We start from the raw sequence: 27,608 nt of genomic DNA on the forward strand, positions 1-27,608 counted from the left end.
AAAAAAGAAAATAGTTATTACAGTTGTTTGCTCTAAGCAAAGCAACTATAACCATTACAATAAAAGTTGACATAGTACGGAAACAGACTGTAATTACATTTAACCCAAAAATGGATATAACGTAATGAGTAATGGCATAAATTTCAATGGTGCTACCTAAGAATAAACATTACATTATAAGGGCACCTTACTAATTAGAGAGCAAACGCTAGGGGATTATACATAACTACAGATACCTTTCCCTACAATGGCGACATATTTTTCAAGCGTCCTAGATATGACAGGACTCGAGTTTTTTTAAGTGTCTGCCACCATGCTCTCTAATAAAACCACAGCATGTCAAAAAAATTCTTTGGAAACCCCATTTATAAAGAGCTCAGCTAGAAGAAAATCTCATTGATATTATTTTATTGAAAAGTTGGATGACAAACACTTAATGTTGTGCCTGATTTTCTTCTTCTACATAATGGCCTTCACTTGAATTGACTGGAGAGACAGCGGAGTTCTAGGTGTTGGAGTAACATCGGAGACCGCTAGAACAATATCTCCTTCCCTAATCAATCCTTTGGATTTCATGAGCCCTATAGATTTTGAGATGTTAGATTCTGCATCATCTGATAAATCAGCAAGCAGGGGAGCAACACCCTATTGCACATTCAAAGCCATACGAGTATTGTTATCACTAGTGAAAGCAAAGATGGGAGGATTTGGGCGATTACGTGACAAGAGAGATGCCATGTGTCCATGCTTCGTGAACACAAAAATAGCATCAATGCCAAGGTTGTTGGCTGCAAACATAAAGCAATAAACGAGATAAATATCAGTACTATTTTTCTTTTTCTTTTTAAATGGGAACAAAACAAAGCACTTTGCAGTACACACAACCGCAGAACTATTGAATCAGAGGTTGTGAAAGCAATAGCGCATTACCCATTTCAACCGCACAATTGCATATCTGCTCCGCAATACGACCTGGTAATGATAGCCCAAGTTGATGGGTATTGAGATGAGTTTGTCTGTTCTCTGGCCGACTCCATGATTCTGTTATGCTGCTAGTCATATCTAAAACTGCTAGAGCCTTCTATCCATATGAACCAATAGTTGACTCACCAGATAACATCAAGGCATCAGCATACTGCCTAACTACTTCGGAAACATCTGCAACCTTTTCTAATGAAAGCAGATATTATCACATGCAATGCTGGACAAACTTATTATCATGGAAGAAAACGAGAATTAGTTCTAGACAAATCTTTTTTCAGATTAAGATGTTGTCCAGACAACAAATTGATGTTACCTCAGCACGTGTTGGTGTTGGATATTCAACCATTGACTGAAGAAGATGAGAAGGCACAATTACTAGCTTGTTAAATTGTCTGCTGGTGTAAGTTATACTCTCTTGGACTAGAGGAATCTGTTCAAGCGGTATCTCCACCCCAAGGTCACCTCGAGCTACCATGATTCCATCCGAAGCTTGCACTATACCCTCTAGGTTATAAAGGGATTCTAGGCTCTCTATCTTTGCTAATACCTTAATAGGTCTGCAACAACCGTGTTACAATGCATTATATCACTAGAATTTTGACAACAAATAAGTTAGCAAACCACTAATACTGATAATCCAATATATGCAACTAAGAAATAACCGTTGGTGCAAATTTAACTTTCGACGTAATGCACGATAATTTCAAATATTTCATTGGAACATTTAAAAGAAAAAACATCAAATGAGATCTCTAGCAATCGTAAATCCATATGATGCCAAGAGATTAAGCCATTATTTTGTCCAAGTAATAGGTGACAGGCATAACACACTATTTGTTGATTCTGTTAATTTGTGCTCCCTTACTTGGTAGTTTTGGTAGATAGGTATTTCTTTAAATGCTTAGTAGAATCCGTGTCATTGACAAAGGACAGGGCAAAATAATCAACTTCTGCAGAGACCCTGAAACCAATGTTAGCCTAATCCTGTGGAAGAAACAGTGAATTGTCAGAGCAGAAAATACTTTTCCTATTTAAAAACAGTTCACACTGGCAAACTCTTCATTAATGACAATCATCAAGAAAACACAAGTCTTAGAGATTGAGTTGAATGACAATTATAAGACACAGCATCACTTTGTACTAAATCTGTTGCCATGCATAGTTACTTCTGCAAATATAAGAAACTAAAAAGAAAGCAATTTTCACCAATGGTTGAAACTTTAGTACAACAACAAGCCTTATATTATAAGTGATATCAACTACACGCATTGTATGATACAATTATCAATTACAAACTCTTTAGATATACAATTTACCAAGAGATATCATTCAATAACTTCCTCATTTGAAACTTTTACAAGGCATGGAAAATTATCATGTGAAGAATAATCAGATTAATAGTTCATGCTTTTCTTCTGACAACCCTACAAGGATTGGAAGAAAATATTAACAAAGGACGAACTGAATGGATTCTTGTCCACTACACATTGTTTAGTAATTACTAAAAAAAGCTTCAAATAATGATTGTGACAACCACTCGGCATCAGACCAAGAATGCTTTTACAGATTGAGTACTACGAAGATATAAAGAAATACTATTTGCAATGTAAGTATTTGTTCATAATTCATAATCAAAGAAAACACTCCACCATCTTCATTTAATAAGTGAAAGAAGAAATTTGCCATATGCCTTTGTTGATAGAGTTGAAAGCTTATAGTTCCTCCTCACAAGCTTTCCATTTCTCCAGAAGCTAAATTTGGCTCCAAGTAGGAAAAGACCAGGATCTATGCACTTACAACGCAAATCACTTCCAGCCTTCTCAACGACTACAAAGCATGCCATCCCACCATCAAGAACAAGTTCATCACCAACTTCAATACCTGGCAAACATTAATGGTTTGAGTTCAGTACAAGCCAATGATGGAATTAAATGGAAGATTAGGGGTGAAATACGGAAGGTTCGTTCATCGATCATTATCAAGCTTTCATTACCTTCAGAGAAACCTTCAAAGTTTGCTTGAACGGTAAGTGGATGGTAACTCTTAGACTGTTTAGCAGTAAAATGCCAAATTGAACCATCCTTACATTAAAAGGAGAAACAGACATTTGTCAAGACTTAGTGAATTCTTCAATATTAAAATCGACAATACGTAAAACCAACGGTCAAGCTTTCTCCACACCATACTGATAGCGCAACACAACTACATATACTACATGCATTGAGCATGATATGGTCTACATTTTAGGAATTAGTATTTTAAAAGCAAATGACAAATACTAATACGAAATTCACCTCTACTTTAACAGAGGAAGGAGCCCCATGATCGACAGCATGGATTTGACTACCCTCAGTATCAATCATCACAGAGACAGAAAAATTTATTTCCTGATTTAACTTCTTGATCTTTGTAACAACATCCAAGTGCCACTCCCTAGTCCCATGGCACATGTTGAGCCTAGCAACATTCATTCCTCCCAAAGCCAACTTCTCCAAATCCTCCAATGCGCAACATGCGGGCCCAATTGTGCATACTAACTCTTGTTTTCCTCAATCCCATAAACCCCTTCTCCCTCAACTCCCCTTCTAAAACCACGTCCAGCCCAAGAGGATAAGCATCACTCCTCTTTGATGCGTCAAGATTCTCATGCACAACGGCACGTGCCTTGATCCGCCTTCTCTTCAATGTCATTCTATTAGTACTAAACCCTTGATTTACAGCTCTGGCACCGAAGTCCCAAGTTTTGAAATGGACTCTCAGGCTTTCGTTCACAGCAAAGTGACTTAAGAGATATAGATCACCGGTTGTCGCAGCCATTAACTTCAAAACCATGGCCATAGTAGAGGCTATAATAGCAAGAATCAAGATCTAAAACTAGAATGCAGGCACATAGGAAATACTAGCGGCGATTTCGAAGTGGATTGTAGGGAATTATATCGTAAACTCCATCAGATGCAGGTTATGGTGTTTTTCTTTTTCTTTTTTCTTTTTTTTTGGGTGACAGATTCAGATTATGTTTATTGTTTAACATTGGAGGGAGAATGCATAGGCATGGGAGAGCGTTAGAGCGAAAAATTATTTTTTGGCCCAAAAAAAAAAGGAAGTGAAAAATATTTAAGGGAGAATTTCATTAGGGGACTGTTGTAGCAATTTAATTTCATTCCATCCCAAATGATTTTGAAATCTCACTACAGTCCTTTAGGACCAAAATGAAATTAACTTATATACTAAAAAGACATTGCTGCCCCTTGTAAACCTAGATTGAAGTTCACTCCCTCATCCAGCTCTGCTGTGTCTTTCACCTTTCGTCTTCACTGCCACCACTGAAGTTGTACTAGGTCCTCCGTTTTTCTAATATTCTTTGTGACGACCATTCTTTCAAAACCCATTTAGATCAAAACTTCAATTTATTCGAAAGATTAACCATGATAGAAAAGAAGAAACTTTAAAATTTTAAAACCACTATCATGGTTAAAAGAAATAAACTTATATCACGAGCACGTAGATAATTAACTTGGGCTTTGGACTTCTAAAGTCCAAAAATATCATTCAACCCTTAGCCCAAACAAAACTCATACTTTCATACGAATGTCACGTGCAAAATCTTAGAGGCCTCTAGCTTTCTAACAGCCCTCTCATCAATTAGCAGTAATCAAATGTATTAGTTCACAACATCAAAATAGATGAGTCCTATGTGGCAATATATAATAAATTAGCACATAAAACAAACGAACGGAGGCTATACAAGCTATGATAGCACACTAAGCCTCCGAGGCCTTCCCTGACAGATCATCACCTGAATTATCACCTGAAAATGTTAAACCACGGGGTGAGACAAATACCTCAGTAACCAACTTTCCAACTCATCATACATACTGACACGTGCTCTTGAGGTGTTAAGTGGGATAGTTATTAATTCTCGAGAAGCATAGATATATCCATAGAAATATAATTTTAATCATCTAAATCCTCACTATGGGGGCCAACACACAAGCAACATAAATCTATCCCTCACTATGGAAGATCAATCAGACATATAGGCCTATCCCTCACTTTAAGAGACGAATAAGAAGCTACAAAGGCTTATCCCTCACTATGGGGGAAGAAGGAAGAAGCTAACCAATATGCACCAATGGCGGCCTTATCACGTGGTAGGATAGCTTTCAATTCAAAATCCAAAAAACAACCAATCATTCACAATATAACGAAAAATGTCTCAATCTTTTCTCAATATAATCCATAAGATATAAATCATATATCGTTTTCAAAGTTCTCAACCACAATTCCAAAAGTCCCACGAGACAATTTTTATAGCTCAAAAGATATAATATATCTACTCGAATTCCAAATAACAAATATTATTCAAAAATAGGAAAATACTCATAAACAACATATTAGCACATATAACAAGTGGAAAATTGTTACCTCTCGCCAAAGTAATAAAAGGATTATCACGAGGCCAATCATTTTCTCAACCAATATTTAATCTACACAATTAATATAACCACATATTAATATAAACTAATTATTAATTAATTAATTAAGCTTATATATTAGTTAAATTCCTAATTTAATTTAATTTAATTTTCATTCTAAATTCTCACAACTCTTATAACCCAAAATTAAGTACTTTAGAACTAACTGATAATTTTCTAACAAGCTAAATTATTTATTTACATCCTCCAAATTATTTACTTTAAGAAAAGGAATTTTTCAAAATTTTTAAATATGAAATTACTATATTCTAAATTCTAAAAATCTCATTTGAAATTTAAACCTCAAAACCGAACCATAAAAAATTCAATAGTATCTCAAATATTTATATATATAAATAATCTAGTCAAAATTTTAATGGCATATATATATTTTCATAAATAATAAACTTTAACTACAATAATTATTTTAAAACCTCCAATCACCCAATAAATAAAACTAAACCAATTAAAATCTCAATAATATGTCAAAAAACTTAAATAAATTATTTAACTTAATTTCAACCGGTATAAATATGATATATCTCATAAATAACATATTTTTTAATTAAAAATTAATTTTTAAACATTAAAATCAACAAATGGACAAATTTAAATCAGAAGAAACGATCTACTATAACAGATCTACAATACTGTGGTTAACACTCACCAAAACTAAATACTTGCTCCAAACTCTATATCAAAAATTTTCTCTAAGCAACACAAAATTACTATCATTAGATAAATCTAACTAAGTAAAATAGCTTTCAAGAAGAAAGTTTTGTAATTAGAAATAGTTTTACTTACCAAACTATCTGAAACGATGGAGAAAGAAGGGAGAGAGATGAGCGACGCTGCAAGCGAAATGAACGCAGAGAGGGGGAGAGAGAGAGAGGAAGATAAAAAGACAGGGGGAGAAGGTAAAAAGAAAACACTCGGAGTAAACTGAAGTTAAAGACCCTAGGTAAAACGGAGAAATAACAATTTGGAACCCTTTTTTTCAATTTTTAAATATTTAAATCCTTGGAGTAAAATTTAAGATGTTACATTCTCAGTCTATCATCATCACTCATGACTGCTTCGTGGTGCTTCTATTACTCGATCTTCTTCTTTTACGCGTCTTCAAGGTGTGGAGAATTTCTGGAGCTCTAAAAAGTTTATGCAGTTTTAGCCACTCGCTTTGGAAAAAGTTTGTTGCTCATGCCATTAAGTTGCGCAACAACTGTGGAGCCCCTCTTTAAGTTTTTCTAGCGACGTTGTCATTCCCTTCACCACTGCCCCACCTACACTCTCACCCTCCGTCATGGTTCTTCAGTTTCTTGTGTTGTAAATAATAAATATACAGTGTGTTGTTCAAAAAACGGTGATTTTGTGTCATGAAAATCCTTATTTGTATTGTAAATTCATGAATTGTAGTTGTCCAGATAAATAGTGATTTTGTATTGTAAAAGCTCGTATTTCTGTTGTAAATTCATAAATTTTAGTTATAAATTTTTTGATGAGATCTTGCTGATAGAATAATAATCATTATGTGTTGGCTTATTTTTTATGTGGTATTTAGTGTCCTTATTAATGACATAATAATCATTATGTGAAGATGGTAAAAATGATGCAAAAGTTACTTGATGGAAGGTATTAAAGGCTGAATTTTAGGAACGAAACAAAGAAAAGATACGTGAGATAAGACTAATTACAAATGCTAGTTCAGAAGAGTGCAACAAAATGGCTGATATCGAGGTTTTATGTGTCGAATTCATTGTGTGGTGGCGAGAAAATATCAATTGTTATATTTCAATTTGACATGTAATTTAAACTAATTCAAAATGTGTTCAAATTTGTGTATATAAAATTCACACAGCTTTAATTTTAATATAATGAAATATATATTATGATGAGTGTATTAGTCAGTTAATTCTAATATTTTATTTTTTCCCACCAATTTGTAAGTTTGGGAGGGACTCTTCACAACTAGAGTACATAAATTTGCAATAGAGATACATAAATTAACAGGAGAAATATGTCTATTTGCGAGTGGACTAATTTATTCAAGAAGTTATACATGATAATTTGAAAGTCTGGAAGCTACTATTCACAACTAAAATATGCCAATTTACAACAAAGATACGTAACTTAACAAGCGAAACACATTCATTTACAAGTGAGCTTGTTCAAACATTTACATAATTGCCAGGCAATTTCAGTGCAGTACTTGAGACAGCTTATAACCAACCATCTTGAAATTTTTTATCTATTCACAGCATTATACAAAATCACTTATCTTGCACGTATAAGTACGAGTTCAAATATTACAGTTCAATTTATTGAAAAAAATGACATATTTCTTATTATATCGGCAAGATCTCATCAAAAAATTTACAACTAAAATTTGAAAATTTACAACAAAAATACAAGCTTTCACAATACAAAATCATCATCTATCTGGACAACTGGAATTCATGAATTTACAACACAAATAAGGACTTTTACGATACAAAATCATCGTTTTTTAGACAACACACTGTATATTCATTATTCATAGCGCAAGAAACTGAAAAACCATGACGGAGGGTGAGAGTGGGGGTGAGGTAGTGGTGAAGGGAATGACAAAGTCGCTAAATAAACTTGAAGAGGGGCTCCACAGTTGTTACACAACTTAATGGCATGAGCAACAAACTTTTTCCCAAAGCGAGTGGCCGAAACTACACAAATTATTTGAAATTCCAAAAATTCTCCACACCTTGAAGACGCATAAAAGAGAAAGATAAAGAAATAAGAGCACCACAAACCAGTCATGAGTGACCGTGATAGACTAAGAAGATTAGGAAAACAAAGACTTAGTACAACTTCGGCAATGGCAGCGAAGACGGATGGCGAAAGACGCAACAAAGCTGGATGAAGGAGTGAGCTTTAATTTAGGTTTATAAGAGGCAGTAAGGTCTTTATACTACATAAATTAATTTCATTTTGGCCCTAAAAAACTGTAGTGAGATTTCAGAATTATTTAGGGGTAGAATGAAATTAAGTCGCTACAATGGTCCTCTGATGAAATTCTCCCAATATTTAATGAGGATAAATTTAGGCCTCATTTGGTATGCTATTTTATTTACAGGGTTAGGTTTGAGAACAGAGTCATATGTAAAAGTAAGATTCTGATAAAATTTGGTGATGTTGGTAACAAAAAAAAATTGGTGATATATGACACAACAACCTTCAATAGTATGAAAATATATTAACAATTATTAATAAATATATCTTAAAATGTCATCAACTTATTACAGTAACAATGCTTAGTAGTGGCCTAGTAAGTGGGTAGGCGCTTCAGTTTCTAACGCAATGCATAGTGCCCCTTAAAGCTATTTTATTTTGGGAAAATTCCAAAAAAGATCCTTGAAATATAGAAAATTTCAAATTGAGTCATGAAATTTCGAAAATGACAGAAAGGGTCAATGACTCAATTTGTCATTTGTAAAATTAAAAGGAACTGACAATTTTACCCTCATTTGTATTCATTCACTACAAAGATTTAAGGAATCACTATAAAGGTTTAGGCGTTACCTAGATTCGTGTAGCGAATAACTATTCACTTTTTCATAGTCAGATGTCTTGTTATTAACTACAACTAATTTTGTAATCACTAAAACAATGTAAATATTGCCTAAATTCGTGAAGAGCATAATTATTCACTTTTTCATAATCAGGTACCTTATTATTAATTACAACTAATCTTGTAATCACTAGAACAATATAAACGTTACCTAGATTTGTTTAGAAAATAACTACTCACTTTTACTTAACCAAGGACAAAATTGTCAATTCGTCTTAATTTCACAAATGACAGAATGGGTCACTTACGCTTTCTGTCATTTTCGAAATTCCAAGACCCAATCTGGAATTTCCTATATTTCAAGAACCTTTTTTGGAATTTTCCCTTTTATTTTTGCATACTATCATTTTCCATTTTTGTTTAAAAAGACTTTCAATTTTTATATAATTACAATTCAGAAGACAACTTTACTAATTTATTTTAGTTACGAAAATCAAATTTTTGTTTCCTTGCAGTCGCACCTCAGTGAAACACAAACCGCCGAACCCTTCGTACATAGTTAACTCTTCATGAATGTTTAAAAAATTCTTTAAAAACAAAATTGCTGCTACTGATCCCAATAGTTTCTTAACTGTGACATGTGCAAGAGAAGCTCATCCCTGCCGAGTCCAGTGACACTGCTGGTCATAATCCACGGAGGATGTTGCCGGTAATTTTGTCTGATCAGCTCTTGAAAATCTTTGATGTTCTCATCAGGCCTTTTTCCCTTTCCCACCTTCATTTTGTCGCATTTTGTGAAGACGAAAGTGATGGGAATCTGACGTCCACAAAAGTGCAGGTAACGACCCATTTATGCAAGGTAACAAAGATGTACTCAGAAACATAACATCAGAAAGAAGCATACATACATTATTGCGCCCCAGCCAATTGGCACAATCAAAGTCAATCTTTTGAGGTGGAACACTTGCATCAATGAGAAGCAAGACGGCAACCAGAGTATCCCTGTTTGAAAAGTAGCCTTTTGTGAATGAGGACCAATCCATTCTTGCAGCTTGCGATGCTTTGGCAAAGCTGCATGAAATTCAATCATACTATATTAGCAGCTATTTTTCCGTCGATTAGTTCGTACTGGTCCATTTTAGCAGCTCACTTGTATGGAATAAAAGGGATTACAAGCTAACAAGAGAACAAAATAAAATAAAAATGACACCACTGCCTGCTGTTAATCATGTGTTGAGCATGATGATTTGAGTTCCTTTTTTTTTTTTGTGAAAAAAAATTTAGGTGAGTTGGGTCCCATAGGATCTTTAGGGCCAGAGTATGTCTCCAGGCTCAGAGAGCACTTACAAAAGTACGTACAGATCACCCACTAACAAGATCGTCACATCGTCAATGGGATTCAAACTCACAACCTTGTAAATTATGAACCAACTCCGAACCAATCGGACCAACTCTTGTTAGCAAGTTCCTGTATTATCATGCAGCATTTGTTCTTCCAACTTTTCTTTCTGTATAGTTAACAGATGTGAAAATCGTGTTCTGCCCTCCATTTGCAAAAGACGAATATGAAAGAATGCACCAGGAAGGAAAAGAGGCCAACTCAAAGTGCAGGGACGTAATCACACGTACAATGTTTTCAATCAGCATCTCTTGCCATTTCAACTCAAAAAGGTTCAAGGACATTACTCTGGATCAACTCAGTAAGCTAGAAGCAACAGAGGATGGTTGACTATATTCAACACAGTGCAATATTAGTGTCAACTCAAAATCAATATTTTCCTTCTTTAAAGCCACATAATCTTTCTACAGAAATTATCATTAAAATCATGAAGGGGCTAAAAACCAGGTGAACCTCCTAATCATACATTCTTTTTTCTTTTGCCATAACCATAAACTACAAATTCAATTTCACATGGGAGATTGTGACTCACCCATAACCAGGCAAATCCACGATATACCAACTTTTGTTCACCAAGAAATGATTGATAAGCTGTGTTTTTCCTATAAGCAACACCGAATCAGTTCACCCAAGCTATTATATAAGCTTGAAATAATCTCAAGAAGCAAAGAAAGTCAATTAAAAATAAAAAATAAACAAAACCTGGCTTCTTAGATGTGAGAGCAACTTCCTTCTTGCGAACCAGAGAATTTATGAGGGAAGACTTTCCCACATTGGAGCGACCTAAGATAGCGAATTCCGGTCGGTCATCCTTAGGGCAGTCCTTAGCCCGACCACTGCTCTTCACAAACTCAACCTCCTTTATACGGGCATCACCAGCGTAGGGCCCGACAACTATGTTGGATCCAGGAAGAATCATATCCTCGTTGACCTCATTGAGCTCTACTCCCGGGGGAACAAATAAGAAAGTTTTAATGAACTTGTCTGTACCCGAAGATGAAGGCTTTTGAGTCTTGGAGGATGCCAAAACATGCTGCTTTGGGTTTCCACTGGTTGAATGTGAAAGAGGGAATTGGAAAGAGAGAGAAAAAGTATCAATTTTCCCAAATTTCGAAGAAATCCATGTGAGATGAGGATTATGGAGGCTCATTACTCGACTTCTTAGCATCATTTTTGCATCTGAGACCTGGATTTTGGCTTGCAAATTTAGGAGCTCCAAAAGCTGAAGTTAAATGAAAAAGGAGGACGGAATAACTGAACAGTGTTCAAGTAATGACATCGTTTTGAAAAGCTAGGAAACTCAAAGTGATGGGTCATCATAAATATGAATATAAAAAATTTAAAAAGTAACTAAAAAATATATCAATATTAAATATAGAAAAAGTTACCTTGTTCATAAATTCTATTTTCTGTTTTGATCTTAAAATATTTTTATAGAGTTGATCTTAAAATATTTTTATAGAGTTGATCTGAAAATAATTCTTGAGAATAAAAAGCAAAAAAAAAAAATTGGTTAATTTGTTTTATATAATTAATATTTACTGAGCAAGACAAGCTAGCTCAAGGAGCTACTGTATATGGAAAAATAGGCAGGGTTAGATCATATCTACTAAAACCAGTACGTGCTAGTATGTTTTAAACCTGTAATTTTCTTCCTTTTTTTTTTTTTCAAGGAAATCAATGTAGAAGTTATCCTGAACTTTTACCATTGATATTTCAATATAAATCACATGCAACACCAATAATAAACACCATAACATACTTATTGATTGAGGCTGTGGACGGCTTGCACTAAAATTAAGGTTCAATACCATCCCAACATGCATTAACTGAAGAACCAATATATATTACACTTAATAAAATACTTCATATGGTAACTTTTAAGAAACAAAGTCAAGAGTACCGATTATAATCCATAACATATTCAAAAGTGAAGCTCAATTATAATCTTAATTTGGATCACTAGTTCAGCCACATGCATGCCTATCTGGGTATGCAACCAATCCACTGATTTTACTTATCATAAGCACTGCCATTCCAGATTTTTAGACAGCATTCAGCAGCACTTCCGCATTAACCAAATTCACACTCCACTTCAACACCACAATTTTACCCTCAAACTAACCACAATTTTACACGGATTTAAATGCTATGTCTAACACCGTTTGCTGCCCATAGTACCTCTTAAAGAAAAATCACACTTCAACTCATTTCTTCGACAAATTACAACCAAATATCATCATTCACAAGCAAATTACATCCCCAGAATGCCACAATCCACCCTAACTGACTTCATTCTTTAGAGAGCGAATATGGGTACTTGCCATATATGTATCCATTTTTTCCTCCAATTGAAATCACAAATTTCCATCATTAAAACCCAACTCGTAAAAGAATTTACAACGAAGAAATGATCATCAAAAAAGATTTTCGAGTCCCCTCAATTATCTATCAACATTGTGCAAGAAAGAGGGCATCTCTAAAATTCAAAATATTGACCATCCAGCCATGTTCCTTATTGTATCAGTCAGCTGCAGGCTTTTTGACAGAATTTACATACTATAGTTAGATTTCAAAACTCCCTTAATTAGAGGGTGAGTAAACGGTGCAAGAATGAGAGTTTACCTTCACTAGCTACATTTTTAAAACATTTTCTCCGACCATTAATCTTTCAATCTGCTGAATTCATTATAGCCTAAAATCAACAAAGGAAATGGCACTAAATGGCTCCGTAAACAGAGCCAAGACCTGATGCACGGAGAGAAGAAATTTACCTTGCAGCTATAACATCAATTCATCCCCTTTGTTTCCTGTGATAGAAACGTCTATTCAAGCCTCCACTACTTCTCTTATCCTCTTCATCACCTTCCCCCGATTTTCCCCTCTTCATAACCATGAAATACAAGGAAATCAGTCATTAGATAATCCAACCGGTACAACAGAGAGAAAAAAGAGGGGGATGGGTTTAATGAAGGTCACCAAGATTTGAGAGGGAGATTGCATCCTCATGAAAGCTTGACATGGAGCGTTGGTTTGGTAGAAACTGGAGATATGGAGACGGAGGCCGGAGAATGAAGAACGAGAGGCAGAGATGGAGACACAGACGCCAACAGCGGCAAGAGGCAGAGGCAGCAGCCCCAGCAACTCAGCGTGAGTGCGGCGAGTGGGAGATGGAGATTCGAGAGCGAAGAACGAGAGCCAGAGCAGTGAGCAGTGAGCAGTGAGCAGGGACGGTCGCGATGGAGGCCGGGGGATTTCCGATTACGTTTCGGTTTTAATTCAGGTTGATTATATGTATTCCTTGTCAAAATAAAACAAAATAAAATACTTTTAATTAATATTTTTTTAGTCCTTGAAATTTGATATTTGATGTTATTTTGATTTTGGTTCTAAAATTTAAATCATGATTTAAATCTTCGAAATTTAAACTCATTTTGAGGTTTTTTATCCCTAAAACATTGTTTTAATCTATGAAAGGCTTACCAAAAACATTTGTTTCAAATTTTAGGGACCAAAATTAAAATAAGATTAAATTTTGAAGACTGAAATTATTACTAACAAAAAATACTATATATATGTGCAACTGTATAGTTTTTTAATTTTATACAAAATTTTGATTTAGTTTCTTAATTTTAAAAAATGTATTTTTAGTCTTTTAATACTAAAATTGTTAGTCTTAAATGATGATTTTTTTTGTAGGAATTATGTTTGTTTTGAAAATTAAACATAATATATTTAGCATTTGAGAATACGTTATCAACATTCAAGATCTTGATATTATTATTTTTTGTTAACGATTATAGAGTCAAGGGATTGAAAATATATTTTTTAAAGTTAGAAAATCAAATTAAAATCTTATATAAAATTAAAAAACTATGAGTATATTTTAACCCATATTATTAATATACTTACCCGTGTTGCCCTTTTTTTTGGTAGGGTTGCACAATAGATAGATTGGATAAGAAACTAAAACCTAACTCAAAGTCTGGTATGCTTTTTGGACGAGTTGGCTTTCACAACCGTTAGTCTGGTCTAGTCTAGTCTAGTAGGAATCTAAAGTCAAGCTAAATTGTATGTAGTCCGCCAAAATCTTAATTTTCTTGTTTTTCCTCTATGAGAAGCGAGATTTCAAACTAATAAACACAATTAAGGTAATAAAAAATACCTTTAATCATATAAAAATCATCCCAAAACACTAAAATTTAATCATAAGTCCATAAGAATCTCCAACAATATTAAACAACATTCCAAATTACAAAATATTTTTTAAAAAAAATATTTGGATCTGACTAGGCCAACTTAGGTGGCCTAACTATTTGATCGAGAACCCAATCCAACACAACCAACTACTTTGGTCTGATTTGGTCTCATTTTATCACATGATTTATTTTAACTAAATTATAACAAATCACTGAGTTTTTACACATCCTTAGGTTAATCCAATGTAATAGATACAAGTGGTAGGTAGATTAGTTTAGATGTGAAATTATTGATTTTAGATAAAATTGATTAAAATTCATGATTTCAAGTAGAATAGATTTTTTGAAAAGTGGTAATGAAATTGAAAAATGACTCTAATCAAAATTACTTTTTGGCATGCAAATCATGGGAAGTTTGGATTAGTGAAAAAGTACTTTTCAAAAGCATTTTTCCATAAATTGAGATAAATTCCTTCACAAATTTACTCCATACACAGTAAAAACACTTTTAAAACTATAGTTTTGTTTCCACCCAAATACCTCCTATTAGAAGAAGGAAGTATTTTGGTCTTTTATGCCGTCTGACAGGCACTGTTACTTCAACTGTCAGAATTATAATCCATAAAATGATTTTGTCCACGTTTGGGAAGCTGTTAAACAATTAATTTGGACTGGTGAATGTTAGTTTGAGATCTCTTCTGGCCAAGTCATTTAGATGTGTTTAGATTAGCGGTGGAGAAGTAATTGTTTTTTCAATCTGACTTTTATAGAAGCCAAATTGGATAAAAGTCAGATAGTGTAATGTGATTTATATTTGGATTGGATTTTGTAAAAAAATTAGTTTGAAAAGCTGAAACTTATTTGGATGATTAATGAAAAAGTAAGTTTGGATATAAAATGACTGAAAAGGATATAAATTTTATTATATGCAACAAATAAATGTGGATAGTATGGTCATTTTCTATGCAAATGGCATTTCTTTTAAGGTAAGAGAGAGTGTATCCTATTTTCATAAAGCTTATTTTTTCTCACCCCACAGTGATGCATCCCACAAGCAACAAAATATGACTTCACCCAAAAGCTACTTATTTTCATGGAGTTCATTTTGTTCCATCGTGATTCCAAACAAAAATTATAACCAGAAGCTGGTTTTGCTGGGGAAAAGTGAGTTTGGGATCACGTTTGATCCCAAACACACTCTTAGTGTAATAGGCCTATGCTGAAATTAGGGGTGTTCATGGGCAGGGTTGGGCAGGGCATGCCCCCTGCCCGATGCCCAGCCCGAAAAATGAGCGGGCTGCATTTTGCGGCCCGCTGCCCTGCCCTGCCCATAGAAGCCCTAACTATTTTCGGGCTGGGCAATAACGGGCTGGGCAGGGCGGGCTTCCAAGCCCAAATAGTGATACCTTGGTGAAAATTTTTTTAGTTAAAGTAAAGGTATCTTATAACAATTATAAAGAAATAAATACTTGAATAAACAATAAATTCAACAAATCAATAACTTTGCTTTGTCTTAAATTGATATATCTTTTAATATAACACTAAAATGAGCTTGCTTTTGCATCTTTGTAAGACAACCAATAATAAAAACAAACTAAAAGATACTAAACCAAATTAAAAAAATTAAAAGATACTAAGAAGGAAGAATTACGCATACTACTAAATGTATTTATGGCAAATAAAAGAGGGGAGAATAATATATATTATTATATATTATATATTATTATAAGTATTTTTGGCAAAAAAAAAAGAATTATAAATATATATATCACGGGCAGGGCCAAATGGGCAGGGCAGCATACCATGCCCGCAGCCCTGCCCTGCCCATAATATGCCCAGCCCAAAATGCCCATTTTTCTTTGGGCTATTTTTTTTCCGGGCTGGGCAGGGCCATTTTCTTGCGGGCTCGGGCGGGCATACCGGGCTAGCGGGCTTGATGAACACCCCTAGCTGAAATGATATAACCTTCACCCTGTTTAACATTTGTCTTTCCAGCGCCACTACGCAAGTTCAAAAATTTTCACATATCTACTCTAGCATGCATGCCCATTGAATCAGAGCCACATATCCCTCCATTAAGTGATACATGCACCATCTTCTTAACATTTTACTCATTTACTCGAGCATGAAGCTGAGTGGCTGCATAATATACAGTGAGCTCGCTTTACATAGAGTATAAATCAGTAACCCGATGCTATCGGGGAGCTTTTATTAAGCTATAACACCTTTAGCAACAGATAATAGCTATCTAAGAGGATGGAGAGAGCAGGATCTCTCTTGGCTTAAATCGCAATCAAACCCAGGAGTAACTAGTCTTATTATAGGAAAATAGGCACCTAGTGTATTACACCAAGCAAATGATTGATGAACATAAAGACATGACACTGAATGTCCACCTCACAGGGCCTCATATATGATGTAATCATATGAGCCACATAATAATCTCTTAAGAATCAGCTCTCAAGAACGAACCATATATATGTAGCTGATCACCAGACTTACTAGACTTCGGCATCGTCAAAGTGGAGATGACGTGCCTTAGGCGCAATAGTTGTCCGCAAGTCAATACGAAAAGGCATTTGGTTTGATCATAAGCATTCTCCTCATACCATCTCGTGTAACCCCATAATAATACAAATGCTTAGCAAGAGGCTTCCGTTGTTCTCCACTGTTACATCCCATCGAATGTGGCTTAAGAGCCAGCAATCTGCCAGTCTTGAGCCCGACCTCCTTTTAAGTAATTAACCTGAAAATTACTAAGAAAACGTCATGATTTTGCCAGTTCCAAAAATCTTAAGTTAAATTCGAGAAAAGTTATCTCTGCCCTCATGTTTGGCCTGGTCCTATTTCTGAGGAAGAAAAGTACTGTAATTCAGAGCATGCAATGAAGGTGTGTTCTGCGATATACATCATCAGGCCTAATTTATAAAATGCTTTAGAATCTGATGAGAGGGACCAAGATAAAACAGTAGAACAACAATGTTGAGACTGTTATTGATCCCACAAAATACGGGGTTTCACTACAATATGTAACTGGTGCAACTCACACGGGGGAAAACACAGAACACTCAACTCATTAACACTAAAATGCAGAGAAAAAGATGAAGCAAGATGACCTTACTCCGCCCCAACCTGGCTTCTCCTAACTCACTCTGAATACAAAACCAGTCCCCCTTCCCTTGAGAAACCAACGGCTATTATAAGTCCATAAAGTGATCTCACAGCCCCCAGTACAACCCTTTCCTAGGTCAGGCCTATAACTCTAATGCTTAGTTTCATTCTCCAAAACAGAAGCAAATTTGCGGTCAATGCCCTGTTCAACAGAAAGTGATTTCCCTTTTCCATGTATATTGCTACTTTTACTTTTATAGGTCTGACGAACGAAGGCAGTTCTATCAGAATCTAATTAACTTTTGATTCGTTCTTCTAGAATAAGCTAACAAAAAGTTACGGTTCTAATTAACACTTGCTCTTTTATATCAATATTTTCTTTAATGATATGACTACAGGACTGTGTTAGATTTGATCATTATCGGGGGTGCTCAGACAAGTAAGATCCCTTTTCACTGGAATTAACACCTATTGGTGCTCTTCTCTAGATCAATACGTTGCAAGGTTTTATGGATTTTTTTTTTTTTTTATGTTCAAGAACTGCTGTGAAGGTTGGAGTGTTCTCTAAATGGTGTTATTTTCTTATTGTTTGGTTGCCAAAAGCTTCTATGAGTTTTTATTTTGTAGCGGGAACATGTTTTTCAATTTTTGTATCAGACGTTCAATGACGTATTTGTGGATATCTTTAAAAGCAATTAATTCAATTATTTCATATGTTAACCGATTTATATTTAAATATTATTAAACTCTGAATGCAAAATAGCACACGCTAATAGTTTTTTTTTAATCTATAAAAAGTTTGAATTAAATTTCAAGGAAGTTAATTTTTTGGGCTGTATTTAAGTTCATTTATATTTTAGTTTGCATCTTGAGTAACAATTTTTTTTTAAAATTAAATCCACTTTGGAAAATATATCAAAAGAAATGTTGCCGCCTGCAGGCTCACCTACCTTAACAGTGTTTTCTAGGAGACTACTTTTAATGCTTATCATAATAATACTCATCAAACCTTAACCATTCAAAATTAACATGAATGATCAAGATTTCATATTTAATATTTTTGTTTTTTCAAAGAATATTTTCTTTTAATAGGGACATACCTCAAAATAAAAGTGACCTCTTAACTATAATTTTTTTAAAAAAATAAATTTTTATTTAAAAATCATAGTTGAAAATCTTAAATCTGGACTATTAAAACTAGCTATATTTTAATGGTTTAGATTTTACTGTAATGATGAGCACGGAAACTAGTTTTGTTCTTTAGTTGATAATTATGTACCAGCATTCACGCCAGGGAAGTGTGGGCATATAATTATGAACTACGCTTAGGATCCCTTTTCCGCCAAAAAAAAAAAAGCTTAAAATAATATTTAAAAACATAAGTATGTGATATTAAACCGTGATAAAAAAAATATTTCTTAACTTTAACTCTCTAATTTTGCCAGAATTAAATTTAACATATAATATACTATTTAAATTGATGGGAATGTTTCAATTGGGGTCACATAAATAATTGGTAAGGGTTAAGTCAATTGAATAAGTTGCCGTGCGAGCAGAAGAGGAAGTCAATCATTGACTCTGAAGCTTACGGATTTGCACGTCTTCATGAACGTGGAAAGCTCTTCTAATTAATTTAAAACGAACGTGAGGGCTACCATGATGAGGAAGGTGAAGCATTGTGTGATTTGGTATGCTATATAAGAGCTGCTGAGCAATGCGCAATGCAGTAGTGGCGTCCATGATGAGGAAGATGAAGCACGTTTGTGCAGTGTGGACGCTCGTATTGATCATAAGTACGGTGCGTTTAAGTGCTTCAGACTTGGATTATGGCGCAGCACTCGACAAGAGCTTGATGTTCTTGGAGGCACAGAGGTCTGGAAAATTACCGTTGCAGCAGCAGCGAGTGAAGTGGCGCGGCGATTCTGCTCTCAAGGATGGCTTTCAGCAAGGAGTAATTAAGCTTTCATTCCAGTTTAATTAAAATCGTCGTCGTATTTCTGCCTCTAATTTTGCCAGTAATGAGTGGTGCAGGTAGACCTAGTGGGAGGATACTATGACGCCGGGGACAATGTGAAATTCGGGCTGCCAATGGCATTCAGCGCCACCATGCTGGCCTGGGCGGCCGTAGAGTTCAGGAAAGAGATCACAGACCTGAACCAAATGGCCGCCACGCTGGGGGCCATCAGCTGGGCCACCGACTACTTTCTCAAAGCTCATCCTCATCCCAATGTTCTTTGGGGACAGGTAGGGGATGGAGATTCCGATCATTACTGCTGGGAACGTCCCGAAGACATGAGCACATCAAGGACTGCCTACAGGATTGACGAACAACATCCCGGCTCTGATCTGGCCGCTGAAACTGCTGCCGCCTTCGCTGCTTCTGCTATTGCTTTCCACCCTTACAACTCTTCTTACTCTTCTCTCCTCCTCCTCCATGCAAAACGCTTGTTCACCTTCGCAGACACCTTCAGAGGTTCATATGATGATTCCATTACGGTTGCTCAGCACTTTTATGCTTCTTCCGGCTATTCAGTGAGTTCATTAGTTACCTCTTCATCACTTGTTTAGCATCATACATAACATGTTAACCTTGGCCGGTAATTGATTTGTTCAGGATGAATTGCTCTGGGCTGCCGCGTGGATCCACAGGGCAACAGGAGATGTCTACTATCTCAACTACGTAGTGGACAATGCTCAGTCCCTGGGAGGAACAGGATGGGCTGTCACCGAGTTCTCTTGGGACAACAAATATGCCGGTCTCCAGATCCTCCTCTCCCATGTAACTATAACTATGCTAATATCCCAATCTCTACAACCTTAGATTGCAGTGACTTTAAATGATGAATTCGCAGGTGGTTCTGGAAGGACAGGCTGGTCCTCATGCCTCCATTCTAAAGCAATACCAGGCCAAGGCAGATTACTTTGCTTGTGCTTGCTTGCAAAAGAATGATGGCTATAACGTCCGAAGAACTCCAGGTATTTGTTTGACAAATCACTTCATTTATTGTTTTAATGACCTTTTTACTGAAATGAAACTACTTGCATGTATGCTTGGCATTTATTAGGTGGCTTAATGTACGTTCGGGATTGGAACAATATGCAGTACGTATCCTCTGCTTCATTTCTGGTGGCTGTTTACTCCTCTTACCTGTCTTCTGCGAAAGCCGCCCTCCGCTGTCCCCAAGCCCAGATTCAGCCTTCAGACCTCCTCGCTTTTGTCAAGTCTCAAGCTGACTATATGCTCGGTAAAAACCCCAAGAGCATGAGCTACGTCATCGGATATGGAGCAAAATATCCGGTTCACGTGCATCACAGAGGATCCTCCATTCCTTCCATCTTCGTTCTTCATTCAGTGGTTGGGTGCGTGCAAGGCTTCGACGCTTGGTATCGCCGGAGCGAAGCCAATCCCAACGTCTTATATGGCGGCCTTGTGGGAGGACCTGATCAAAACGATGAGTTTTCAGACGATAGATCCAATTATGAACAAACTGAGCCCACTCTTTCTGCCTCTGCTCCTCTTGTGGGCATCTTTGCTAAGCTTCACAGTTTGTACGGTAATGCTAATGCAGGTTAGTTTTTAGTACATTAATTAATGATCTCCTTCTTTATACTCAACCGTAATGTCTTGATCAACAATCACTTTTTATGCGTCTTCATCGCAGGTTCCCACCGTAACGGATCGCCACTGCACCAAAAGATAACAACACCAAGTGAGTATCGAAGCAAACTAGGATAGTGCCTTGCATTTTAGTGGATCTTTGTGCTGCTTTCCATTTAACCGTTGTAATAATTTTCTATCCATTGGCTTCCCAGGCACGCACCCAGGAAAACTAACATCACCCACACCACCTTCAGGTGATTATTGCAGCCATATCTCTTTTAATTTGGGCATTCTTGGTTTAATTATTGAGTCAGTTATGTCAACTTTAATCTATTCTAAAAAATGCTTAGATTCCTTTGAGTTAAAATGCCCACCTCCATATACATAGCCAATATACAATTTTTTCCCCAATCCGGTTGAAATAATATGACACAAAAGTAAAAAGTAATATAAAAAGAGAAGAGAGGCAAAGCTCGTATGCATTTACAATTTCTCGACACTTTCAATATTTATGATTGCAAGATTTTTTTTGTCAACGAAATAAATTGAATGTCCTTTAAATTAATTAATTACATCTTAAGTGCCGGCCAAAAAAAGGTCGAGTTTACACTTTATGGATACAATCATGGGGTTACATCCTATTTTAAATCTGACAATATTCGAATTTTAAGATTAGCTAGACAGTTTGTCATTTAGAAAAATGGTAGGACAACTGTTTTTCTATTTCAAAATAAACATGTGAATATATAAAATGAAAAAGTATATGATTTTAACGATGCTTGAATAAATTTGTGCTCCTCCAATGTTTAATGTAAAACATAATTGTTGAGTTGATTTAGTCCTAAATATATTATCTATTTCTCATAATTATCAATTCTTACTAAATTAACCCTATTACTACTCTCTCAACCATAATCAAAGAAGTGTTTATGGTGAATATTCAGAAAGATGATTATGGTGTTTTAAAAAAAACATGTCATATTTTTTATAATTAACCAATCTATCTAATTTTTTTAATTTAATGAAATTAGTTAAATAGTTCTTATATTATTAATAAGGAGAAGCATAATTTACTCCGATTAACAACATGCAAAAATGAACTGATGCAGGTGGGCAAATTGAACTGCTTCACTCAATTACTTACTCATGGAATGAGGGGGAAAAAACGTATTACCGTCACCAAGTAACAATTAAGAACGCTTCCAAGAAGCCAATCTCCAATGTAAAGTTTGAGATTGAAAATCTATCAGGCCCTCTGTGGGGTCTTTCTCCGACACAGGACAAGAATGTGTATGAACTTCCGCAGTGGCTTCAGGTCCTGAATCCTGGCTCTCAATGTATAGCAGTTTATATCCAAGGTGGGCCCCAGGCTAGATTCTCTGTTTTAAGCTTCCACTAATCATTTTGGGAGTGCCTTGGAAGTTCAAAGGATATTTAATATTGCAAGAGATCTTGAGTCCTTTTGGAGTTTTTCTATTGTTGCCATTTAGGAGAAACAAAGTAAACAACTTCAATTCTCTGTGATTGCCCTTTTAAAAAAATTATACAGATAAAATTAGAATATTCCATCTTTTGCCATCTTTTCAGTGCATCGCTTGCTCCGGGGCTGAATTTGATTTGCTCGAAACTTTAATGATAGAATGATAAGTGGGAAAAGGTGGATCTCTCGGATCATTTTTTTTTAATTTTTTGTTATTTTGCTCCATAACTGAGACAATCATGTCAGTGTTTAGATCAAGGCCAGAGCCGAACCACACTCGTCAACTGCAGCCACAAAGGGGGGGGGGGGGAATGTAAATTTAGACACTGCAGGAGAGAATGGTCCTGTCCGTGCCCTTCTATTGGGCAAGCTGTGAGGCTTTGTTCTGTTACCTTTGGAGAATAACTTTGACATAAAATAAGATACCATGTTATTTCATTACAAAATAAAATTCACAAACGAGATTCAACACAAGAAAAAGAATTTAAGACTTTTGAGCCCACATGTTGACAGCATTGAATATTTCTTCTTATTTGTAGATTCCATAAATGTTAGTTTTCGGCATAATTAATCATAGAAATTCTAAAATAAAGAAAATGAAGCGTAATTAGTGTGTGGGCATAAGTCTTCCCCTGTTTTTTGTTTTGTTTTGACCAATGGACATATACGCTTTTCAAATAATTACTTTTAGATCATTATTTATTATCAAGTTCTTTAAAAAGCGATACTCGTGAAAATTCCACACCCAACCCTCGAGGAAAAAGAGTATTTCTTTGGAATTTATGGTATTTTCTTGAATACTCCTCTGATTTTTAATGTAAAATTTATTTAATTAATTTGATTAGATTAAAGAAGTTAGGTAAGTTAGTTAATTATAAGAAATATGGTTGAGAGAGATCAACAAGGGTAATTTAGAAAAAATTAATAAATATAATAAATAGATCTCATATTTAGGATCCAGATCAACTCAATAATTAGGTTATATATTAAGGATTGAAGGATTTTTTTGACATGACAAAAACTAATACTACCTCTAGTTCTTAATATACAAGTTAGTTTGACTTTTAACTTAGTCTTGAGTATAAAATCCCAATTTATTTTATTTCTCATATTTATCTAATTTTTTAAAAATAGTTCTCCAAGTAGTTGTACGTATAAAGATTCTATCAAATATTAGTTCTACACTTCTAGCTAATACACATTATTGGCAGGGTTATTTTAAAAAATACAACATCTATTTATTATGAATAATTAACTTAACAAATTTTCTTAATTTATTTAAATTAGTTAATTAGCTCTAATGAATGTTAATGGCAATAGATAGCATGCTATATAAGTTCCACTCCAGCTGACTACACAATTGACACCCAAAATGTCATTGATGGAAGCAAATAAATATAGGACTGGTTAAAGAAAGAATGACTTTTCGTGAGTATGATCCCTTTCTCGGCCTTTTGATCAATTAGCCTTTTGATTTTTTATTTTTTGATACAACAAGTAGCCTTTTTATTAAGACCAAACTAATATGACAACGCCAAAAAATGCGTGAGTCATAAATATTTTTAGGTAAAATGTCTGATTGAATTTCTAGAAAATAGTTATCCACATACTGCATGATTTAATTTTGAAAAAATCTCAAAAAAAATAACTGTTGAATTTTAAATTTTAAATAAAAAATTACTATAAAAATATGTTGTTATTTGTTTTTCAAGTGTAATTATTTTTAAAATATTTTAAAATTTTCAAATTCAACAGTCATTTTTAATTTTTTTTAATTTTTAAGAAGAATTAAAATTATAGCAACTTGTCCTTTGCACATACTTTCACCATCGTAAATAGGGTTGATCGATCTTCTTAACACCCACACGGAATAAACGGGACTGTGCAATTATGCATTTTATACCCCAAGCCTCATTATTTCTGGTTTAAAAAGAATTTGCCTTAATTAAAATAAAATTTGATAAGAGGGTGAATTTCATTTAAATCCAGCTAAAATACCAAAATTTAAAATCATGCCTATACTTTAAACAAATTCCTCGTAAGGACCAGAGGCTTAATTAAGAATTTATAAATGTCATTAAAAGTCTAAAATGTCCCTCTATAATTAAAATATGACTCATTACCTTTGTATTATTTTTGAATGATTTTTTTCTTTTTATGTTGTCTTTATATTTTTCTCTCTTATTAGTTCTTTTTTTGCCTCACGATTTTTTTACTGAAATATAAAATAGTAAATTTTTAGTAAATGTTAAAAAATTACAACACAACCGTTGATCCAGATCAATATTTACTCTGGTACTCTAATCAATCCAATAGTGTAGGTCATTATTAGATTTTAATTTTTGATGAGTTTAATTTTCGTTCAGTTTTAATGTTGATCCATTTTCTATATATTTAATAATATATACATACATATATATTAGGAAACCAGGCAAAATAGCAGCGACGGAGGATCATAATATATTCATGTGATCTTAAATATAAAATTAGGGCTGAACATGGACCAAACCGGACCGGGCAGGGCATTAGCCCCTGGTTTGGTCCATTTTGGTCTTCAGGCTAGTCACCCCAACTCAAAGACTGGTCCTCCCTAGTGAGGAACCCGTTGTTCCTCGGGTTGGGTGGACTGGACCAGACTGGACTGAGTTACTGGTCCAGTAGGTCCAGTCCAGTCCAGTCTAAGTCCATATCCCTTGTCCTGTTTTTTTTAAAATTCCAAATCAATAATTTCCAATCTATTACACAAAAAATTCCTATCTACTTGTCCTAAACAGAGTAACATCATGAGAATACCAAATTCCAAATAAAAATTACTTTAAAACAATCTACAAATTAAAATTAAGTATAAATTGTAAACAATACAATACAAAAAATAAAACTGTAAAGCAACCATTAAAGTCCATAATATAATATCAAACAAGTCCATTACACTAAGCCTTGAAAGTTTGCAGCTTGCTGGTTTGTGCGTCCTACACTTTTAAGCAAAATGCAAGTTCAAATAGGCAGAATTGCGGCGCAAAAGGAAAGTCCATTACACTAAAGCAAATATCAAATGAGAATATAATCAGTCTCAAAGTTTGCTTATTTAAAGGCCACAGGCTAATCAAATGTCATAGCTAATAATAAAACCAAAATGCATGCCAATATCAAATATTATAGGCCCATCACACAACAGCACATATCAAAACATGGAATGATAATCAGTGACATAGCACATGGCAGCAAACTATGAACTCAATCCTTGCTTTACTCTATTTCCATGGACACAGCAGCATCTCTACCATCAGTGACACATGAAGCATCTAGGAAAAAAAGATACAAAACAAGAACATTACTCCCTCCATTCCTTATTATAAAAGACGAATAACCGAATTACGTTGATAAAAAAAAACAGTTAAAATTAGTTAAGAACAATCAATGTATAAAAAAATAATTTTTTTTCCAAAAATGCCCTCATTAATAAGGAGAGAGAGCACGAGAGAGAACAATTAAATTATTGAAAGAAAGAGAAGTGGGAGGGAGAGAGAGTGTGAGTTGGAGACAATAAATACGGGTAAAATAGGAAATCAACACAAAAAAGTAGAGACAACTTTTAAGTGTCTCTTACATATAGGAACATGCCATAAGCATTAAATGTCTCCTATGTTATGTTTAAAACATTACTAGACTCTTCAAAATTATCAAATTCATGAAGCTTGTCAACAAGTTTTGATAGTGATTGACCAGGAAGAAGCCAATTTTGTGAATAAATTAATACTTTAGTCATTCTAGGTGATAATGAGCTTCAATATTGATCAACCACACGACCTCCTATGCTAAAAGCAGATTCAGAGGCAACTGTTGAGACTGGGATGGCCAACACATCACGTTCCATGCAAGAGAGGATCTTATACTTAACAAAATTTACCTTCCACCAAGCTAGTATATTGAAATTAGCAGGGATATCATTAGAATCAGTAGTAAGATACTTATCCAACTCAATTTGAGAATCATTTGAATTTCTTTGCTTGATTGTTACCAACCATTGGAGGCCTGGATCATGATCATCCACATTCGCTATAGCACTTACTGAAGATAAAGGCATAGCAGGAGATGAAACAGTGTTGGATTCATAAGATATCCCAACAAAAGCCAGAATATTCTTCAAACATACGATATGAGCAATCCTTGATCCTATCCTTCATAGCCAAGCAAACTTCATTGTCACGGAACAAATTCTCAAATATGTGATTAACATATGCCAGCTTGTAACGAGGGTCTAGTATAACTGCCATAATCAACAAAGGATTCATGATTTCGGCTTTGCCCTAATACTTTTCATATTTCATATTCATGTTGAAAGACATATCAGATAAGAGGGAATCTGAATTCATTATATTTCTTTCCAACATCTATTGAACACAAGCAATTTGATGGGAGTATGAATTGATATCACACTAAGGGAAGCTGAGAACATTAATGTGATATCGTAAAAAGCCTTCAAGAATTTTAAGAAGACCCGTGCACGATTCCAATCTTATACCACTGGGGGCCCATCATGTTTTTTCTCTTCATCTTCACGCGTGGCATCACGAGCTCGCTTCAAAAAATCACGTGATTCAAGCCTATTGCTAGATACCTCATGTGAATCAACCAAATTGAAATCATGTGCTTTTGATTCATGCCTTGGAGGGGGGCTGGGGGGCTAAAGTGTACACAGTAGTCATCATCCTCATCATTCATTCTTTCAAATACTTTTTGAAACTTCAATGCTGCCTCCAACATCAAGAAGGTTGAATTCCACCTGGTTGACACATCCAAACAAACAAGGCCTTTTGT

The 27,608-nt window shown here is 34.8% G+C and overlaps 2 protein-coding genes and 1 pseudogene across 8 annotated transcripts; 1 reads left to right on the forward strand and 2 right to left on the reverse strand.

Annotated features, from left to right (window-relative positions):
* On the reverse strand, nucleotides 1–3,873 carry LOC114739837 (pyruvate kinase isozyme A, chloroplastic-like; annotated as a pseudogene).
* Nucleotides 3,874–9,539: 5,666 nt separating this feature from the next.
* Nucleotides 9,540–13,644, reverse strand: LOC114739835 (GTP-binding protein At2g22870). Of its 7 annotated transcripts, none has more exons than XM_028927918.1 (7): nucleotides 13,379–13,644; nucleotides 13,174–13,283; nucleotides 13,025–13,075; nucleotides 11,102–11,585; nucleotides 10,932–11,001; nucleotides 9,909–10,071; nucleotides 9,540–9,817 (listed from the first exon to the last, which is right to left on the reverse strand). In XM_028927918.1, the coding sequence occupies exons 4-7, from the start codon at nucleotides 11,568–11,570 to the stop codon at nucleotides 9,608–9,610; spliced, it is 912 nt and encodes a 303-aa protein (XP_028783751.1). In that variant the 5' UTR covers nucleotides 11,571–11,585; nucleotides 13,025–13,075; nucleotides 13,174–13,283; nucleotides 13,379–13,644; the 3' UTR covers nucleotides 9,540–9,607. The 7 variants fall into 7 exon arrangements, with proteins under 7 accessions (XP_028783751.1, XP_028783749.1, XP_028783752.1 ...); XM_028927916.1 differs by having other exon boundaries at nucleotides 11,102–11,621; XM_028927919.1 differs by having other exon boundaries at nucleotides 13,025–13,078.
* A 5,779-nt stretch (nucleotides 13,645–19,423) lies between these two features.
* LOC114739857 (endoglucanase 5) lies at nucleotides 19,424–22,709 on the forward strand. The gene is made up of 6 exons (XM_028927957.1): nucleotides 19,424–19,660; nucleotides 19,741–20,241; nucleotides 20,324–20,488; nucleotides 20,562–20,685; nucleotides 20,775–21,278; nucleotides 22,420–22,709. Exons 1-6 carry the CDS (start codon nucleotides 19,424–19,426, stop codon nucleotides 22,707–22,709), a joined length of 1,821 nt encoding a protein of 606 aa, XP_028783790.1.
* The last annotated feature ends 4,899 nt before the right edge of the window (nucleotides 22,710–27,608 follow it).

The sequence above is a fragment of the Neltuma alba genome, unplaced genomic scaffold, assembly GCF_004799145.2.
Source record: "Neltuma alba isolate B1F8T4 unplaced genomic scaffold, ASM479914v2 tig00002944_pilon, whole genome shotgun sequence".
Lineage (NCBI taxonomy): Eukaryota > Viridiplantae > Streptophyta > Magnoliopsida > Fabales > Fabaceae > Neltuma > Neltuma alba.

What these genes read in the sequence shown, in the direction of transcription:
- LOC114739835 (XM_028927914.1), bottom strand. An exon ending in GTGGATTTGCCTGGTTATGG is followed by an intron (nt 10,072 to 10,931) that starts GTGAGTCACAAT and finishes AATTTCATGCAG; the next exon opens with CTTTGCCAAAGCATCGCAAG. An exon ending in ATTGGCTGGGGCGCAATAAT is followed by an intron (nt 9,818 to 9,908) that starts GTATGTATGCTT and finishes TGTGGACGTCAG; the next exon opens with ATTCCCATCACTTTCGTCTT.
- LOC114739857 (XM_028927957.1), top strand. Translation starts at nt 19,424, where the DNA reads ATGCGCAATGCAGTAGTGGCGTCCATGATGAGGAAGATGAAGCACGTT. An exon ending in AGGATGGCTTTCAGCAAGGA is followed by an intron (nt 19,661 to 19,740) that starts GTAATTAAGCTT and finishes TGAGTGGTGCAG; the next exon opens with GTAGACCTAGTGGGAGGATA. An exon ending in TAACGTCCGAAGAACTCCAG is followed by an intron (nt 20,686 to 20,774) that starts GTATTTGTTTGA and finishes GGCATTTATTAG; the next exon opens with GTGGCTTAATGTACGTTCGG.